Below are 16,203 nucleotides of genomic sequence, written 5' to 3'. Positions count from 1 at the left end.
ACCTTCTGATGTAGTTTCAGGAATGCTAATGTTGAAAAAGTACTGGCCAGATAGCTTAGCGGATTAAAGCACCTGCTTAGGCAGACACAGGGGCCGGGGTTTGAGCCCTGGCCTGCCATGCTGGTCCCAGGGCACGCTGAGACAGTGACTAAGACTGGGCATGGTGGCGCATACCTGTAATTCTAGAGCTTGAGAGGCTGAAAAACAGGAAGGATTACAAGTCCAATCTGTGTAGTGAGACCCTATAGACCCCGTACTAAATACATTTCTTTAAAAAGCCTATGAAAAACAGAGAAGTTTTAGGACTTTTTAAGATTAGACTGCTCAATATTAACAGAAAGCAGATTTACTGATCTCTTTTGTAAAAAAAAAAATCTTCAAATCTGAAAGGGAAAAAATAATTCATCTACATGACTACTGGCAGCATATAATGTGATCACAAAAATAAAGGTAAGAGGTGAAGAGTCTAAAAATCAGAAAAGGCAGCATCAGACATAAAAAGATTCCTTATCTGGATGGGAAAACAATGAAGCTCTGACAAATATAGATCTGCGAACTGATGCAATCCATAGAAAATTCGAAGATGAACTATTACACACAAATTCGGTAAGCATCTGAGAAAAGAATCAGTGATTTCCAGGAAGGCACAAGGGTTACTGTGCAATAGCTTCATATTTTTTTAATAGGGTCTTTTATTAGGAGACATTAGGAATGACAGACACACAACCAATCCATTCTATAGCAAGGTATTACCAGGTATTTGAACCATCTCTTGGATGAGACTACGTGATTGCAAAGTAAGGTAGATTTACATATCTGCTATTGATTGCAGAACTGCAACTAAATGCATGAATTAACAAATGGAATGTCAGATTGACTGGGTCTTCTGCGGTCAGTGCTTGGTTGGCCCAGTCTATCTTTTTTTCTATGATTTAGAACTCATGATTATGAAAGAAGAGGATGGCATGATGCTTGGTGAGTAACAAGTTTGGAAAGATATTTACATGTTATGGACAGGATAGAATAACTAGATAAAATAAGGAGAACTTTTATGGGCACAGATATAAAGTTCTGCTGTATCATTTTGAAAAGCCAATTGTACAATTACAGAATAGGGGATAACTTAAACACTTTTGAGAATGATATTATACCGGGCTAAATTATAATGAAGTCAATTATATTTTTTATTCCATTGATACCATTTTAGTTTGATTTAATGCTAATGTAAAACCCAAGCACAACTCCTATTGTGCGTAAAGTTGTCAGGCTACATCGGGAGCGCTGAACTGAGTTCTAGATGAGACTGTGTAAGAAAAAATTAATAAAAATAAGTGCGCATTAAGGGAAGGGCAGCTGGAAATCTTGGATTTGGGAAATGGCTAGAAGAAGTGGAGGAAATGAGGTGGTATGAAGTGGAGAATATGAGAGTGACTGGTGCCAATGTGACTGTTGGACCAGGATGACGGTTCAGTGATGGCTCAGAGAACTTAGGCTGAAGAGAAAGGAATTGAGCTCCTGCTAAGACAATACATTTTAATGACTGTAGTTTCTATAAAATGATTGGGTTGCTTTGTGATAAGCCAGTTAAGTAAGTTCCTGATCCTTTGATGTACACTAATACAAGTTAGAAAGGTGTTGCAAAAGTGACTTGTATACGTGTGTGAGAGATCAGATTTGAGGATGACTGTTGGGAAGCTGGAAAATTGGTCAAATGTGTGTAGGTGGGACTAGGCTTCAGTGCCTAAAGCAAACAAGCTACCTCGGTCCTTAGATAAACATTCTGTCTGGTTAAGGTTGGCTATTAGTTGCTAGGCAACCTTGTGTCACATGTTCCTAACTTTGCAAAGATATAAATAAATACCCTTTTGTTTTGCTCCTGGATTCTTCTCATCAACCAGGCAGACCAGCCACCACCTAGCCCAGCTTTTGTCTTCTTGTCTATCTTTTTCATTCTTGTTGCCATTTCTCACCAGGTAGAACCAATCACACTGAGACAAACAGATCCCTACTGACCACTAAACACCTATCAAGGAGAAATTCTATGCCATGAGAACTTCACTCAAATTAGTGACTCAAACACAACATCATGGAAGTTTTTATATGTATAAGATTACTATAAACAGCACTATTGAATAGATAGGCCTTCAGGGTTTAAAAATCCACATAGAAAAAAAAGACAAATTTTAAGTTTTAATAAGAGTGAGCAAACATGTGTAATAAACATAAAATATTACCTTGACAGGATAAGAGAAAAGCTTAACAAAACCAAAGTCATCTCCAGTGGCTAAGAGGGAGCAATCTTTGGTCAGACTGGCAGCATTGACATCAGTCACATCGCTGTGTGCCGGCCAGATTCCCTCACAGGTGGGTCCCAGGATACAGGTCCACGTGTCCCATTCTATCTTCTCAATCTACAAAAGCAGGAAGAAGAATTAAATGATGACTGCCAACAGCAGGCATTTGTGCTGTGTGTGGAGGTGCTCACATTCCAAGCTGCATATTTATAAAGCAGTGTCTGTGTGGCCACAGCCAATGCTGTAGTCAAATATCCAAATGCTTTTCTCTGGATCAAAGGTACATTTTGATATTGTGAAAGTCTGATGATAAGCATGTTTTTAATCCTTAACCAGCTGTTGATTACTGTATAAGCCAGAGGCTAGGTCAGGTTTCTTAAACCTCACACTGACACCTTGGGCCAGGTAATTCTTTGTTGTGGGCAAGTGCATAGAAAGGGTTTAGCAACAACCCACACCCACCCCTGGATGCCAGCGCACCTTTTTCCATAGACATTTCCAAATACCACAGGGAGAAAAAACTGCTTCCGGTTTAGTACTGAGCTAGGCTGATCAATGGAGGGATCATTTAGCTGATCAATGGAAGGATCATTTAGCAAAGTCTGCCAAGAAGTTATAAGCTATAATCTTTTTCTTTTTGAGGATGGCTTCCATGGAGAAAAAGGTAGTAAGATTCTGTAGTTAGCTAAACATCTTTAATGCTGTAGAGAGATTTTTAAGAAAACCCTGAAGAGCTATTCCCATTGCATTGCCACAAATATAATTTTTCCCTTTAAAATTCTTTTGTCTGAAATTCATGGCTAATTTTCCAACTTGTATAGGTTAAATCCTGATAGAATTGAGGCTTTTCTTTCTAAACAACAACAATAAACAACTGCAGAACTGTATGCTTGACTTCCTGGGGGATTTTATCCATTAATTCTCATTAAAGATCGGCTAGCACACTTGAGCATTACACGCTTTTTAGATCAGCTCTTAAGACACTGTTTGAAAAGCCTTCCGAGAACAATAGCTAAAACAAAAGCCCAGCCCTCCCCACCTTGGATCTGGAACCCGCTCGGCACATGACTAATGCACTTCCACCTCCAGTTCTCTATTTTTCTGCTGGCTATTTCTGCTTAGAAGAGACATTACAAGATAAAGGTGCAGCCAGGCTTTTAGGCACTACATGGAGAGGGCACATTCGCTTCTTAGTCACTCAGATTTGGCCTCATTTGGCATTCTGCTTTGTTCTTTCAGCAGAACCAGAATTAAAAATTGTTGTTTGGTCTAGTAACTCAGGGTGCCTCAGGCAGGTCCCGGACTGCAGAGATTCAAGAGGGCTCACCCTGCAATCGCCTGCATTTCTGAAGCAGCAGTTGGGTCCCCACCCCCACCCCCATCCTATGACAACTCTTACAGGAAGACAGAGGCAGGCAGCCTTCTCCTGCAGGTTCTGAACGCAGCTTTTCAGCCACGAACTCCTCTGCAGATTCCAGGCTCCATGTCTGAGCCCCTCCTGGCCAGGCCCTGACCTTGTAGATGGGCAGGAGGCTGAGCTATGCTGCTCACCACACAGTGAACCCAATAGAGGCCCCCGGCAACATTTCGACACTGTTCTTTCCCAGGGAAGCAAATGCCTAAACTCTGGTAGCTACAGAAACTGCATTTAAACTGAAATATCAAGAATGACTGTTTATTCTGTAGGAACTTAAAGTTCAACATATCAATACTTGATGAAAAATACCTGTTCCATATTATGCCTAAAATGTTTGATATGCAGACAGATAGTGAGCTTAAGCTTAACAGCCTAAGTTGTATGGTAATAACAATAAACTTGTCTTCTGGATGGTTAACAACCTAAGTTTGTGGACCAAAATTAGAGAAAAAGGAGGGCCACAAGGAAAGCCAACATTTTGGCCCTAGCCTTCTAAGGTCAATTAAGACTCAGGACATAGGAGAACTTGTACTGTAACGTCATGTAACTCAGTAGTGTCCCAAATTTTCTGATCAAGGAGATTATGGGGTCAAAGAGGAAAGTGATCGATGATGTAGAGTGTGCCTAAGGAGAGTCACATGGAGAGAAAACATTCTCTCAGGCTTTCACAGAGAGCACACAGGCCAAGCAATGGCCGTGATTCATCCACATGGCTGACACGGACAAAGGTTCTACAATCTGAGGTACAGGATCTCAGGATAAATCCTGAGGGGATTTCACTGACCTTATCAGACCCAAAAGCTACAACTCTTGTTGCCTCGGTCTTGCTTTACCTTGGTCTTAACCATCCAGCAGAGACGTATAAAAACAAAGTATAAGAAGTAAAGTCATGCTGTTATGCTGAGCTGTAGGGGACTCGGGTCAACAATTTCTGACGTGGCCAGTGAAGTGGAAGACCCAATACTATTATGGACTACTGGACCCTTTTAGAATATTTTGCTGAGTTTACACACCTATAATATTCAAATAACGGAACTTAACAAAAAAAAGGGATACAGATGAGTGTCCATTTTGTATCTGTGTATTCAACGTGGTTAGGATAGATATATAGTTACATTCTCTTAATGAATAGAATGATTTGTTCTAATGGTGTTTGTAAATAGGATCTCAAGTCTGCATCTTGTACAGCAATTAACCACTAAGAAGAATGTATGCAATGTGTTAATTATTGAAACTGTCCTACCAATTTGATTTGAAACTGTCTCATTGGTATTTGTTTATCAATAAAATTATGAGAAAAAAAAAGAATGACTCTGTTGTCCATAAAACTCAGAAGGACTATTTTAAATCTCTAGAACTCAAATGGAGGAGAGGACTCAATGAACCTCTTCCTGAGCACCTTGAGTAAGATCACTTTAGCAGCACTTAGTGATTCACGCCTACAATCCCAGCATTCTGGGAGGCTGAAGCAGGTGGATTACAAGTTAGAGTTTGAACAGGGCAACTTAGTGACTTAATGAGAGCTTGTCTCAAAATGAAAAGTAAAAGGGGCAGGGAAAAGGCCCTGTGTGTACGCCCACCGCTACAAGTATGAGATTTTTATTTGTTTTCATTTTTGAGACAGGGTCTCATTATGTAGCCCAGACTGGCCTCAAACTCATGGCAATCCTCCTGCCTCAGCCTCCTGAGTGCTGGGATTATGGTGTGTGCCACCATGCCCAGTAAAGTATAATATTTTCATAATTATGTTATTTATTAAATTAACATTTGTTGATCATTCTAGGTACTTTTTTTGCCTTTGTAAATCCTCAGGGCAGCTTCACATGACAGTTGTCAATCTCATCTTACAAAGATCGTCACATTGCAGACAAGGCAACTGAGGCCGACGGAGAGCTTAGGAAGCAGAGAGTGAGCGCATTCCAGAGCCGTCTCCCGCACAGAGCTGCGCAGCCTCATCACACTGCATCAGCTGGATTTTAAATGGACATTTTTACATGTCATACTTAACAATCTATGAATTGTTGCCATGGCATTTGTCAGGTTTTCTTGGCAGCGGCGATGGTGGTGGCATGGCAGCGAAGCAGAAATAATGGGGTGGGGGCAGCCTCTGTTAGCTCCGAAGACAGAGAGGATGGATACAGGACAGGGAGATAGATGCAGGATCCTCCGCCCGAGACAGGGAGCCTGAGAATGGATGGATTTTGCTAGGGCCGGAGCCTGAGGCCAGGTTCAGGGACACACAAGGAGCAGACTGGAGGCTCCCTCGTGTGCCGGGGAAAGGGAAAAGGAAGCTGTATCCAGGGCTGGAGTGGGGAAGGAGGAAGAAGTGGGCATTGGGAAGGTAAGCTGTTGTTTTGGGATTCAGCCATGTTGGATCAGGACCAGGATAATTTAGCAGTTTGTACATGGGCTGAAACCTATCAGCACTTTTTGTGTGTGTGATACCAGGGATTGAACTCAGGACCGTGCTTGCCCCGCAAGCACTTACTCTACTGAGCTATCTCCTGGGAACCCTATCAGCATTAATTTTACCATGATTGTTTCTTTTAAACAATATTTTCTAAAAGGGAAATTTTTTTCAAAATCCTTTGTTCTCCGCTGAAGCCCTGACAACCTTGGCGACTAAATGCTGAGCCTCTTCTGGGGTTCAGTACTACACTGCCAGGGAGTGCGGTGGGGTGGGGAGTGGGGCACGGGGGTTGGGGGGGTGGCCAAGCCATCAGCTGGGAGGCTGCTCAAGCAGCATCACCTGGAATCGGGCTCTGGCCCAACAAACGTGCCCCCTAGATGGACAAATTAACTCTTCTGAGTACAAGCCTGGCATTTGGGGAGGTGTTATAACAGATTTTCCTCTTGCACATTCTTTTATGTAAGTGACGGTTTTTCTCTCCCAATCCAAACCTCATGCCCTCCTACTATTTGGTTAAATTGCATTTTATTTTACTATACTGATTTGGGATACTGGAAGGGAAAAGAAAAATAAATCTGTAGTGAAAAATAATGCTTAACTACAGAGGAAGAAATCCTTGCATCCTCTTGATCCAGGTTGTGGAGTCCCACATGGACTCACCAGGTCGGATGTCCTCCCATCTTTGGGAGGACAGGACTGTCCCGGGAGAGTTCACAGTACTGGCTACCTAAAGATGAACAGTGGCCCCTGCTTATCACAAGTAAGATGAGGTTCTCTTATTCTTTTGGAGCTTTAAATTCCTTCTTTGTAGAGTGAGAATGACACGTATCACATAATGTTGTTATGAGGATTAAAATATAGGTAAGTAAAGTGCTTAGCACATACAACACATATTCAGTAAATGACATCATTAAAAATCTCTCTTACTCAAGGCTATAAAGCTTTCTTCACATAAAAAAGCTTAAATAAGGACTAATCAGAGATAAATAAATCAAGGTTGGGGAGGGAGATGGATTCAGCAGTAGACAATTTCATCAACACTGCCATAACTGAAAGGTCAAACTGAGGCAGCTGAACCCAGGCAGAACTGGACCAGACACACTGACACGAGTCAAGCAGGTTTATTGGAAGCTCACATGGAGGAAGCTCACATGGAGGGCTACCTCGCAGGCCAAGACAGAACCAAACAAAGGGGGACAGGAGACTTTATAGGATCCTTTAGGAAGGGTGATTGCAGGCTGGAACAGCCAGCTCACAAGTGAACATCATTTATCTTCCTGGTGGTCAGAGGGAAGTGAGCCACCCGGGAGCCGTAGAGGCTTGACCTATCAGTAACTATTTGTGTTTCTTCCTACTGCACAATGAAAACACTGTGAATGTACCTCTGTCCACCCATCTTTGGGAGGACAGGACTGTCCTGGGAGACTTCACAGTACTGGCTACCTAAAGGTGGAGAGCAGCCTCTGCTTATCACAAAGAAACATTCTCTAGCTCCTTCTCCAAAAGAATCACTATCTCCTTTTTTTCATAAAGCATACCTAGCAGCTAAATGAGTCAGCTTATGTCCACAGACTGGGAGGGCTTAGTGCTTAATCACCCCATAACCTTCAGATCCTTGGAGCTCATTTATGTCCAGACCTGAAGAGTTACTTTCCACAAAGCAATTAAGCTCTCAGGCAGGTGTTCATGTATAGATTCTAAATTTTTATATAGGTTTGGACTTGCACATTTTAAAAGTCACGTACATGGTTAAGGCATGAGAAAAATGTGCAAGAAAATAACTTGCTACATTGAAATAGAATTTTTGTTCTAAAAATATTTGTTATCATTACAAATAAAATAGTTTAGCATTTTATGTTCATAAAAGCATTGTATGAAATGACATAAAATGGAAAAAGTAATAAGGAACCCTGAAACTTTTAGCACACTCATTGTCTTTGGGTGAGAAAATGTAAACAGATGCCAACTGAACATTGCTTTGTAAGGGGTAAGAGTAAATCGACGGCCTCAGAAATTAAGAAACCAGACTAAGCAATGATGTAGGTGTAAGAGATGATCACACTTAAAGGGAACTACTATGGTGTAAGCCATATTAGCAGTTAGGTTGATAGGGTTTATAAATGTACCTTGTAAAATTTGACAAAATATTTTTAAAAGCATTGTATGTTGTTGTTACCTCTGAGGGCCTTATAATATGCCTTTTTCCTCTTGGAGCTTCAAAAAAAAGTTGTTCTTTGGCACCTGAATTAACTTGCAATAATTTTCCTGTTATAACACAAAAAAGCAGAAAGACAATTTAATGAAGCATTTATATTTTCACTGTAAAACGATAAGCACAGCTGCCACTATTTTGATTCCATTTAATTGAAGTTTCATGAATTAAGTAAATATATGTTAAATTATTCAGAAGTGAGTGGGAAAGCAATTGCATGGTATGGTGCAAACCCCAAAAGCTATAATTTTCAGAACACAGACCTCAGAAAATGTGACCTTCAAGATCCTTCAAATAATACAAGAATCAAGCTTGATATAGTGTGTTGAAAAATAGCTATAATTTCCCAGAGCCTGACAAAATCATTTTTTAAAAGTCTTTTGTGGCCTTGTAGCATATAGACGAAGCAGAAGCAAACTGCTTTGGCAAGAATTATGACATGAGCACTGAGGAGTCTTGTTGTGTGGGCTGCACTCAAACCTGCTCTATATAAACGTTCATTCCCTCCCCACCTGTCTTACTTGAAAACTGGGGGAAAAACCGCAAGCCTTTTCTCAAGAAAAATGTTAAATCAGTCTGATATGAAAATATCATTTTGACTGATGTTGAAAAAGTTTGAATTCAATTCCTCTCCTACATGACAACAATGCTGTGGACTTGAAAATTTCAATGCCTTGAGATATATACATAGTCTGCTGTTTTTGAGTTAAGGAAAACTTCAAAAAGAAGGAAGTGACTATGCAATAGAGAACCCCCATGCACCCGCTGTCCAGCTTCTGCTGCTAAGAACCCGTGGTCGAGCCTGTCTCATGAACCTCCACTGCCTGCCTCGGCCTAGATTATTCTGAAGCAGATCTCAGACATTGTAATATTTTACCTAGAAACAATCGGTGTGTATGCATGTATGCACATATATAATAACATTCTTCTCTCTTTTTTCTTGTATTATTACTTATATTTAAATCTTGTAATGCCTTTCTTGGGGGGGGAAATAACCAAAGAACTTTGTGGTTTATACATATTGTTCTTTAATATTTAAGTAAGTGCCACCTTGGTCTGAAATCTAGTTCAGCTATTAAAGAAGTATTGGTTTCTTTCTAAGTGATGAGAATCAAAGTTCTCTCATGTGTTTACTTGTGCTCCTACTGCTTTTAATTTGGTGAGTTATTACATATCGGTGGGTGGGGGTGGACTGCTTTGACTCCGAGGAGCCCCAGGACTGTGTCCCCTGGATTGAGTGTGGTCCCTGACCTTAGGACTAAATGTAGATGAATGAGAAAAGAAAGAATGACTTAGGTTATCTTGGCCATTTAGCATTAGAAGAAAATGAAGAATCAGTACTTTTCCAGTGAACTAAATCTATCCATAATGACATTTTTTAGGATTTTCCAAAGTGACTGCAAGTGACAAAGCATATGAGAAAAGAGTTAAAGGATTTAGTTAAGACTTTTTTTTTTTCTCTGTATTTAGGACAGGGTCTAGAGGATCTCACTACATAGATCAGACTCAGTGATTCTCCTGTGTTCAGCCTTCCAAGTGCTGGGTGTACAGGTGCGCACCACCACACCCAGTCTCAGTTGCTGTTTCAGTGCGCCCCGGGGGGTGGGGCTGGTACAGCATGCTGGGGACAGGATCCAACCCCAGCCACTGTGCTCTGCCTAAGCAGGGGCTTTAGTCTGCTGAGCTATCAGGCCAGCTCTAGTGAAGAAATCTAAAATTTTTTTTTACTTTTTTTTTTTTTCTAGTGAAGACATTTTGAGTGGGTAATTTTAGATAAAATTTTGGCCATGCGATACCAAAAGAACACAGAATATTGTGAGTCTCAAATAATCCTAATGACTCACGTTATGCTATAGCTTTAAAATCATATTTCACTTAAAAAAAAAACAATCCAAAATAGCTCAGTAAGATATTCTGATTGCAAGAATATTAATGACCCTATAAACACAATGACAAGCATCAGAAATAGACACCTCGAGGCATTCCTAGTTGGCTGTGTGCCTTCCCTGAGAACTGTCCCCAGACGATGCCAGTGCCCCTGCAGTCAGGTTTGACTCCTGTGGTCAGGTGAGCAGGGAGGAAGCTGGATGGAGGAAGGCCCAGGCCCTGGCCACTCTTAGCAGCCCCACTCCCTCTTCTGGGAAACTGTAAGCGGGGAGGCTGAAACAGTGGGTGTCTAGCTGGGGTGAGATGTGGGCTTCGGATAGAGGGTGGCATCTTGGGGCAGCTGAGATTAGACCATGTGCAGAGGAATTAGGTCAAGTGTGGAGAAAGAGAGATTAAGGTGGTCCCAGGCTCCAGAGGAGAAGAGGGGTCTGAGATCAGCTGCTACAAAGCAGAAGAGGAAGAGGAAATGCTTGCTCGGCTCCTGGGCATTTTTCAGTTCATCCCTAAATCTAGTTCCTTAGAGGCGTCGCTTCCCAGGACTCCTTTGGGATTCCATGAGATACCCTGAGATCTTTCCAATAAATGCATCCTTCATTGTTATTTAAGTTACTTAAAGTTAAGTTACTTTTAGTAGGTTTCTGTTCCTTGCAACTTAGGATGTAAATAAAATAAAAACTATTCTTTTTAGGAAGGCATAATTATGAATGTGTTTTTACCTTTAAATTTTTTTTTACTCCTTCTATTACATTTTCTTTTTTAAGCATCGAGGAAATATTTAGGTCACTCCTTTCTTCCTCTGACTGCTCTCTGTGTGTGTGCATCTGCACCTATGAACATGTCACAGAAATCTTTTGGGGACAAGGATCAAAAGCATAGAGGAAAAAGTGTATAATCCATATACAGCTGTCTCTGAATAACAGAAACACTATTTCCCCAAAAGTAGCATAAATTAATTCAATAGAAAAGTCTACTCAAACAGAGTAAGAGGACTGAAAGAAACACTGTCCTCATTTCTAAGAAGGTAAAACAAATCATACATCTCTCAGGTGTATAGAGCTTTGTAGTCCACAAACTTGAGCTGTATACACCATCCCAGTTGCCAGATAATTTGTGATTAGAATAATTACAAAATTAGTAATACATGTGTCCATCTTATCAGTCTATTTGCAATGAAAATAGGAAGAAATGTCCTCTGACAGCTCAAACAAATTGATGAAAGATCTTACAGTCCTGGTATTTCTAGAAATGAGCCTTTAGAATCTTGAACATGTATTTCCATACGTCTCTCTCCATGTGATTCTTTTTTCCTCCTGGTATTCCATGCAGTACTTTCAGGGTAGCTGATGTTCCTGCAAAAGCCTGATGTGCTTTTTCCCTCTTCCTGGGATCCGTGGTTGCCATGGGCACGGAGGCTGCGGGGGCTGCGGCTGTGCCGTTGCCACCCCTGATGAGCCAGCTGGCTCTGGCAAACGCTTTCACTGGTTCTGACAAGATCAAGGCACAGACCAGACCCCTGCTTCTCACTCCTGCTCTCCGCACTGCCAGACCCCGGAGCCCCCACTGAGGCAGCCCACTCTGGGAAGGCAGCAGGCCATGGCTTTCCACCAGGCATTTCAGAACCTGGGCTACCAGCAGCATGGAATATCAGGATGACACATGTCTCAGAGCTAATGGGACTAGAGTTAAACCAGAGCATATTTGTAGGCACACTTGCTCTTTTTTTCCAGATGGCATAATTCCTCTCCAAAAGTCAAAGTGGGAGTGACCCACAGTAGTGCCTCAATGCCAAAAGAGACAGCTGACCTAGAGAACTCCCTCCAATGAGAGAGTACGCCCACTACTGAGGTGTAGCACCCCACCCCCCACAGGACCACAGCACAGCGCAGCAGAGGCAAAGATTAACCAATCCCCAGTCATAGGACACAGACTGGCAGAATGGACCAAGGAACAATATTCAACAGTATGCCATATATAAGAAACATGTTTAGGGCTGGGGAGATGGCTCAGTGGAATAAGCGCTTCTCTGGCAAGCGCAAGGGCCTGAGTTCAATCCTTGTTCTGCCAAAAAAAAGAAAGAAAGAAAGAAAAAGAAACATGTTTAACCCACAAAAAAAGCTCATTGACTAAAAACCAAAGGATGAAGGATGGCACCAACACATTAAAAAGACAACCCACAGAGTGGGAAAAAAAATTAGGTAATTGTCCCTCAGACAAAGGACTTCTATATAGAACATACAAAGAATTGAAAAAAAAAAAAAAAGACTCCCCAAATTCAAAGACCCAATTCAAAAATGGGCATCTGAGGTGAACACACTCTTTTCAGATTAAGAAATACAAATGGCAAATAAATATATCAAAACATGGTCAACATCACTGGTCATTTGAGAGATGCAAATTAAAACAACACTGAGATTTTATCTCATTCCAGAAAAAATAGCTATCATTAAGAAATGAACCAATAATAACTCTGTTGGGGCTGTGTCCATTGTTGGTGGAAATACACACTAGTATAGCCACTGTGGACATCAGTATTGAGAGTCCTCAAAAATCTAGCATTAGCAATCCCATTTCACTCAGCTATTCCCCAGAAGAATTAAAAATCATACCACAGCATTTTATGTGCACCCATGTTCATAGCAGCACAGTCTGTAATAGCTAAATCCTGGAAACAACCCAAATGCCCATCAATCAAGGAATGGGTAAAAAAGACACGGTATTTTCATACGATGGAGTACTGCTCAGCCAAAAGGAGGATTAATGGGAGACTTTTATAGGTACATGGATGCCACTTGAGACCGTACTCGTAAGTGAAACAAATTAGTCTCACATGTGTAAACATTGTATTGTTGCCCTGGTGTGAGAAATGGAAAGAATAAATAAGGTCTAAAATATACATGAGATATTGTGAAAAAGAAATTGCTTAGAAGTTAAAAGGAACTACGATGGGGTAAAAGGGGAAAGAAGGGAAAAGGGAGAAAAAAATGCAAGTTAGTTATACTATTAATGGTCATTTCTTTTGCTCATAGAAAAGGAATGTCTGTGCTAATATTATTTGGAAAATTTTTTGCTTTTATATTTTGCTTTGTGTAACTACTAATTTGCAATGTTTTAACAATTCCAATTTTTCTATCATCTTATCATGAGATTTTGTTTTACCTTTTTCCATAAAATAAATTTAAAAAAAAACTAAAGGATGGAAAACAACAGTCCAGGTAATAGGAACCCCCTCCCCGCAAAAGCAGGTGTAGCTGTCTTATATCCAGACAAATTGGACTGAGAACAAAAACTGATGGAAAGAGGCAAAGGAGATCAGTACATATTGGTTAAGGGAACAATCCAAAAAGGAGGGGTAACAATTACTAACATGTATACACTGAACAGTAGTACACCAACTTCATAGAACAAGTGCTACTGGACATAAAAAGACTAAACAGGCATAAACACAAATATACTGGGGGACCTCAGCAATTTTCACAGATCAACATGACAAAAAAATAAAGAAAGAAATATCAGAATTGAGCAAAACCTTTCAACAGATGAATTTAATAGATATTTATAGTGTTCCACCCAACAATAGAATACATACTCTTTAAGCAGCACATGGAACTTTATCTAGAATAGGCTATAGATACTAGCCAATAAATCAGCTGTAAGTAAATGTAAAAGAATTGAAATTATATCATACGTGTCATCAGACCATAGTGCAATGAAGTTAGAAATCAAAGACAAAAGAAAACAGAATTATGCAAATGCATGATAATTAACCAACACGCTGTTAGATAATAGGTTACAGAAAAAAATTAAGGAATAAATAAGGTGGTTTCTAGAACTAAATGATCATGCCAGTACAACATACAAAAACACAGTGAAAACAGTCCTAAGAGAGAAGCTCATAGCTGTGAATGCCCACATCAGAGTGAGCCCAAATAAATAAATAAATAAAGTCTGATGCAACTCAAGGTCCTAGATATATAAGAATCCAAAGCTGAAGACAGTACAAAGAAGGAAACTATAATGAGCAAAGCAGCAATCAGTAAAATTGAGACCAAAAAGAAATACAGAGAATCAATGAATCTAAGAGTTGGTTCTTTAAAAATAATAAACAAAATAGACATGCCGTCAGGCAATCTAATCAAAAAAAGGGGGGGGGGGGGGGACCAAACCAATGCAAGTATAAATGAAAGGAAGTGAAATCACAATACATACTACTGAAATAAAAAACAACTATTTTGAAAAATTGTATGCCGATAAGTTAGAGAATTCAGAAGAAATGGATAATATCCTAGATACATATAAATTACCAAAACTGAACCAAGAAGATTTAAAAATTATGAATAATCCAGTAAAAGGTAATGAAATTGAAGTTGCAAAAAATAACCTAGAAACTGAGAAAAGCTCTAGTCCAGGTGAGCTCACTGCTGAATTCTGCATAAACTTAAGAGAAGTTCTAACACCATTACTTTTAAAGCTTTTTAATGAAACTGAAGGGGAAAGAACTCTCTCAAAGTCATTCTGGAAGCTACCACTACCCTAATTCCAAAACCAGACAAAGATCCAGCCAAAAAAGAGAAATATAGACTAATCTCTTTAGCAATTATAGATACAAAAATCCTCAATAAGATACTGGAAAATAGATTAGAATGAATTATCAAAATCATCACCATGGTAGGATTCCTCCCAAGGATGCAAGGATGGCTCAATATAGGCAAATCATTAATTTAATACATCACATAGATAGAAGCAGGGATAAAATAACACAATCATCTCAATAGATGCACAAAAATGCTTTTGACACAATTCAACATCTTCTCTTGGTAAAAACCTTGAAGAAAATAGGGACAGAAGGACAATCTTCATCTGATAAAATCCATTTATGACAAACCTACAGCCAACAAGCACCATACTAAATGGGGAAAAAAATGAAAACTTTTCTTTCTAAAACTGGGAGGCACTGACTCAGCCACTGAGACCAGGCGTAGTGGCGCATGCCTGTGATCCCAGTGCTGGGGAGGCTGAAAACAGGAGGACCACTACAAGTCCAAGCGCAGTGAGATCCTATACCAAATAATTTTTTTTTTTTAAAAAAGCTGTATTTAGAGAATAGTAGTCATTAAGCTATACTGAGAGGGCCATGGGACCACAGCTGCCAGGACCCAGCAGGCCCACTCCACCTGGCAGGCCTACTGGGAAGAAGCTGTGGGATGGGAAGCCAGCAGGGTCTAGCAGTCCACTAAGACTGGGATCACCTGGAAGCAGTCAAACACAGCAACCAGATCCAAGCCAGGCCCTGCCAATCGAGTTCGAGTACAGTAGATCTAGACCTGGTGAGCTGGGTCTAGCTGAGCCCAGAAGGAGGCCCAGACCTCCAGGAGCATCCTCGTAGCACAGAGGTGGCAGCAGGTAACTGGAGTGAGCTAGTCTTCCTGGAAGACTTCAAGTGCATGAAGGGGAGATGCCCAGACAAAACTCAGGGGAACCAATTTAAATACAAATTCCCAATTTAAGATCTGCTTTGTTATACAGCTATAATGTTTGCTCCTATGGTCTAAAGTACAAACTTGTTAGTTACAAGTTTGTCAATTTCTAAATTTCACTAGCTGTTATTACTATTGCTAATTGCACTACTGTAAATAGGAAACCATATCTGCCTTAACCAACATGTTTTCTCTTGGCTATTCATATCAGGTGGTGCTTGGGTAACAACCTCACCAAAGCCCTACACTGAGGGATGGAGGACAGTGCCAAATGGAAATGCATATCTGACTCTCAATTGACAGAGAAGGCAAAATCTTCTCTATCTTGTGAAACACACAAAGCATGAATCTCTGACACAGGAGACATACCTAAAAACAGACTCTTTACAGAGAGGCTCTGACTGGAGTGATACAGCTACCTACTATCAAACTTTCACAAAATTTCTTTCTGAAACAGGAAATGGCAAAAAGAAGGAGAAAAATGCATTCTCAGGCCCCAAAGCCCACTC

The 16,203-nt window shown here is 40.4% G+C and overlaps 1 protein-coding gene across 1 annotated transcript in view; it reads right to left on the bottom strand.

Moving 5' to 3' along the window:
• The window catches only part of Eml6 (echinoderm microtubule associated protein like 6), a 275,911-nt gene that overhangs the window by 49,681 nt on the left and 210,027 nt on the right, over positions 1-16,203 (bottom strand). The window contains exons 24-25 of the mRNA XM_004632420.2: positions 8,298-8,386; positions 2,235-2,411 (exon numbers count right to left, since the gene is read on the bottom strand). Coding sequence (XP_004632477.1) covers positions 2,235-2,411; positions 8,298-8,386 — 266 coding nt within the window. The remainder of the gene's footprint in view (positions 1-2,234; positions 2,412-8,297; positions 8,387-16,203) is intronic.

The sequence above is a fragment of the Octodon degus genome, unplaced genomic scaffold (genome assembly GCF_000260255.1).
Source record: "Octodon degus isolate 3935 unplaced genomic scaffold, OctDeg1.0 scaffold00048, whole genome shotgun sequence".
NCBI lineage: Eukaryota > Metazoa > Chordata > Mammalia > Rodentia > Octodontidae > Octodon > Octodon degus.
The sequence above is the reverse complement of the archived record's forward strand: the minus strand, read 5'-3'. Positions and strand labels throughout refer to the sequence as shown.